Genomic DNA, 4,777 nt, shown 5'->3' on the forward strand with positions numbered 1-4,777 from the left:
AAAAATTTAGTTAATGAAAAAGCCTTCAGTGATCTATAGAAACACAAAATTGAATTAAACTTGAACTAGAAATGAATTACACACACACTAAAGTTGAATTAGAAGAGAATTAGACATGAATGAAAAATGTAGCTATTGAAAAAGCCTCCAGTAATCCATAGAACACAAAAATGAATTAGACTTGAACTAAAAATGAATTACATACACACTAAAGTTTAATTAGAAGAGAATTAGCTATTGAAAAAGCCTATCAGGTGCTTTTGAAAAAGAAGAGAATTAGCTATTGAAAAAACCTCCAGTATTTCAGGTGCTTTCATATAAGAGGGGATTCAAGTGAAACTGGTATGAAATCTAATTCAAACCTTCAAAACAATTAAACATTCAACCACTCAAATCTTTAAATAATCACAGATCTCTACTCAGAAATCACAATATTTTGCAATTGATTCAAATCTGTATTCACTTAAATTTTGTCATTCTTCTGCAATAATCACTGAATACACATCACTTAATTACAAAATTGGAGTATTAATGTTGTAGAAAATCGTGGTTGAAAAGCTATGAAGGTAAGTATTGCCCTAATTTTGGAGAAAATTATGGATGAGAAAATTGGAAAGAATATTGGTATAGTAAATTTAGAGAAAAATAGAGAAAAAAAAATTAGCGGGTGAGAGTTTTAGAAAAATAAGGACCGTACTTAATTTAATTCAAATAATTTGCTATATATAATTAAAATAATTATATTACTCTATGTGATAAATATTTTTTGAATATTGTAAATTTAGATGATTTCCCTTATAAATACCACACACCTCCAAAGACTTTTCCCATTCACACAACCATTAAACAAAAATAAATCAAAAGAAAAAAATAAATTAGTAGAGTCTTCGGAGTTTCCAATTCCTTTTACATATCCTTCATTTATTTTTTTTGTACTCTACAATAAAAACTGAAATGGGTCAAACTCTTTTTGATGCTCTGAACGTTCGGGTCGTGGGTTCCGGCGAGAGAGTTTTGGTTTTCTCCCATGGGTTCGGTACAGATCAATCTGCTTGGAATCGAATATTACCTTTTTTTCTCCGAGATTACCGTGTTGTCCTGTATGACCTCGTCTGTGCCGGCAGTGTGAATCCTGATTTCTTCGATTTCCGACGCTATACAACACTTGACCCTTATGTGGATGACCTCCTACATATTCTTGATGCTCTTGGTATCGATCGTTGTGCCTATGTTGGACACTCTGTCTCCGCCATGATCGGAATTCTCGCCTCTATTCGCCGCCCTGAACTCTTCTCCAAACTTATCCTCATCGGGGCTACTCCCAGGTAACTAAACATTTCACCTTTACTACTTCACCTCTCAATTTTCGAATGTTTAAATTTTATTTCAAAAAATTTAAAATTTTTATGCCTGAATTCAAGTTCAAAATTAGACTAGTTTACTTTTCAAGTAGTTTTGGAATATATAAATTTTAATATTCAAAAAATTTAAAAGTTTCAGATGGTCAAAATTAGATTATTTTACTCCTAGAAAAGTAAAAAATGCCACGTAAATTAAAACAAAAGAAATACTTAATATTTTACTGCCTTCGATTTCAAAATAGTTGTTGAGTTTTACTTCGACAGTGGAGCCGCATAAATTTTAATTACTAATATTTTAAGATATATATATTGATAGGTAAAAGAATGGTAACTTGTAGAATTTTTGTATAGTTACGTAATATTTAAATTTTAGTTTTAAATTAGCTGTATGTATTAGTGAAATTTGACTTTAACAAGTCGTTGGGACGGAAAGAAGATAAAAATGTTATTTCTAATCGATCGTCAACTCAAGTAAATTATATAAAAAAATCAAGCATGTAAAATAAGTGTAGGAATAAAAATTCATATGGAAAACAATGAAGATAAATTTAGTCAGAATGATTGTTAAAATGTAACCCATTTTGTATAATTTTGGGCAGTAGACGACTTGAAGCGCCGTTTGACAGAGGATATATAACAATTTTTGCGAAGTTTCGATGCTATTTATGGGTGTATATATATATTGGAGTTTTTAATATTTTAAAGTAAACTTTTGACAAAGGATATACAACTAATTTTGCAATTTTTTCGATGATATTTGTGTGTGTATATATATTGGAGTTAGTAATTTTTAAAAGTAAACTTTTGACAAAAGGATATACAACTATTTTTGCAAAGTTTTCGATGATATTTGTGTGTATCAAACACAGCCATAAATTTTGCGATATATTAAAGTTAGGAATACTTTTATATTAAGCTTTTGACAGAGGATCTACAACTAATTTTGCAAACTTTCGATTGGAGTTGCTGTATTTTGAGTAGAAAAATAAGAGTTAAAAATGAGTTTGGATTACTCACAAATGAGAAATATCTAACGCGGTCCTTTTGTTTATTGTTTTCTTCCAACTTTTCTCAATTCCCCATAAAGTGAAGAGCACTTTTGTCAAACTAACTTATCTTATCGTAAGTTTTTTTGACAAAATTTATGAATTTATTTGCTTAGGAATGTTATGATCCAATCAATTGACATTTCATGTTTCAGAATCCTTATCTTAAACTAAAAAAACAGATCTCTTTTTTCTTCTTCTTTTTATCCCCACCAAATCGTTAATAAAATAATGTTGTACCTCAATCAGATTCTTGAATGATGAAGACTACCATGGTGGATTTGAAATAGGAGAAATAGAGAAAGTATTTTCAGCTATGGAGGCAAATTACGAGGCATGGGTGAATGGTTTTGCCCCATTGGCTGTCGGAGCCGATGTCCCGGCAGCCGTACGAGAATTCAGCAGGACACTATTCAATATGCGACCGGACATAACATTGTTTGTGTCAAGGACAGTGTTCAATAGTGACATGAGGGGAGTTTTGGGCCTTGTCAAAGTTCCATGCCACATTTTTCAGACAGCAAGGGACCACTCTGTACCTGCTTCAGTCGCGACCTACTTAAAGAACCACCTTGGTGGCCGGAACACCGTGCATTGGTTGAATATTGAAGGTCATTTGCCTCACCTTAGCGCCCCGACCTTGTTGGCTCAAGAGCTTAAGAGAGCTCTTTCTCATAGGTGAATCTATCTTTGATCCTGTTGAAACAGGTACAGAGTGGTTCAACTCATATATACAACTTAAATCCTGAATTCTCATTTCTTCGCACAACCAAACCAAAAAAGAAAAAAAAAAACTATGCATGGTTTGTTTAGTTTTTGAACCTTCATACACTTTGTGGATTTGTGGAAAAGTTTGGATTTTTACCAAATAGGATGTTGAGAACATTCAAGAATAACAATCCTTGCAAAAAAGAAAATCCTGAATACACAAATATTGAGTTTTTGTTTTATGTGCATGCATTAGAAGTTACTTAACAAATGTTTGATGATTTTTGTTGATCAAATTTTGTTTTCTTATTATTGCTTTGTTATAGATTTTCCAAAAAGAAAAAGAGGTTTTGGTTTTCTTGTTCCAATTTACTACGTGAGAATAAGATGTACGAGATGATTTTTTTTGTTTCACAAGTTAGAGATCCAACTTTCATGAATTCAAAAGTGTAAAATTTAGTTCCATTAATTTATGCGACGAAAAAAAATCTCACATGAGACAGAAAAAAATAATTTCGAAGGAGATGGTGACACCAGGCAGAATGGCAAGCAAGAGTCTATTATGATTACCCAAAAAAAAGGGAAAAAGGATAAGGAGATGCACATGATGAATTTCACGTGAGAAAGTGCCCCATCCTGGACCATTTCAACTTTCCTCTTTATTTTTGGGCTGTATTTTTCAACTCCACTTTTGTTTTTTTCCTCTCAAATTCATTTGGTATTTATGAAAAGAAAGAATTTGCATCTTCAAAAATAATAAGAAAATAAAGTCATGTGGTCTAAAACAGTAGTGTCAGTCCTTGTTAGAATTTTGAAATAGGAACAAAAATTATACTCTCTTTTAGGTACGGTTTATTTTGTTCTCTATATAAAGGACCTGCCTTATCAAGACTTTGAACGGATAAAATTGTACTATTATTATGAGCTGCCAATACAATTTAGTGTGGGATTGTAACATTTGATTTGTTTGCCTTTTATAAGGAAAAAAAAGACAAGTAGCAATAGTATTGATACTTTTTATGTAATTCAAGAAACATAGTTATGGTAACATCTTTGTGCGCAGTGGCGGACTCAGTATTTTAAATAAGGGGGTTCAAAATCTAAATAACTAGACACACGAGCTAGTCGAAGGGGGTTCGACATCTACTTTATATACATAAAAAATTATTTTAACCATGTATAAATAGTATAATTTTCCGCCGAAGGGGGTTCGGATGAACCCCTCGGCATAAGGTGGATCCGCCACTGTTTGTGCGTACAGCTCATCCTCATCGGACTCTACTTATAAATTATATTGGATATGTTATTGTTATTATTTATTGCTATGTGAATTGTATATACCAAAATTGGGTTTGAGAGAATTTGTGCAGTGCCCACTACTCGTTTTGTTGTTTTGTAGTATACAAAAGTGTGAATGGTCCAAAAGTTAATCTAATCCAATACTTTGAGTAGTCTTGTTATGGAATGTTGTGACCACAAAATGGCCATTCTACTTATTTTGTTCTTTATTTTCTCCATGACGTTGTTAACAAGCTAAGTATCTTCGTAGCCAAACACGTTACACTCTAGAAACGAAAAAGAAATCTTTTTTTTTTAAAAAAAAAATCTAGTTCTTGAAACAAACGTATCCAAACACTTAAATAAAGTTTATGAAAACATGGT

The 4,777-nt window shown here is 31.9% G+C and overlaps 1 protein-coding gene across 1 annotated transcript; it reads left to right on the forward strand.

The window, feature by feature from the left end:
* Positions 1–835: 835 nt before the first annotated feature.
* Positions 836–4,476, forward strand: LOC129904160 (probable strigolactone esterase DAD2). Its single transcript, XM_055979704.1, has 2 exons — positions 836–1,325; positions 2,657–4,476. The coding sequence occupies exons 1-2, from the start codon at positions 955–957 to the stop codon at positions 3,087–3,089; spliced, it is 804 nt and encodes a 267-aa protein (XP_055835679.1). The 5' UTR covers positions 836–954; the 3' UTR covers positions 3,090–4,476.
* Positions 4,477–4,777: the final 301 nt, after the last annotated feature.

The sequence above is a fragment of the Solanum dulcamara genome, chromosome 9 (genome assembly GCF_947179165.1).
Source record: "Solanum dulcamara chromosome 9, daSolDulc1.2, whole genome shotgun sequence".
NCBI lineage: Eukaryota > Viridiplantae > Streptophyta > Magnoliopsida > Solanales > Solanaceae > Solanum > Solanum dulcamara.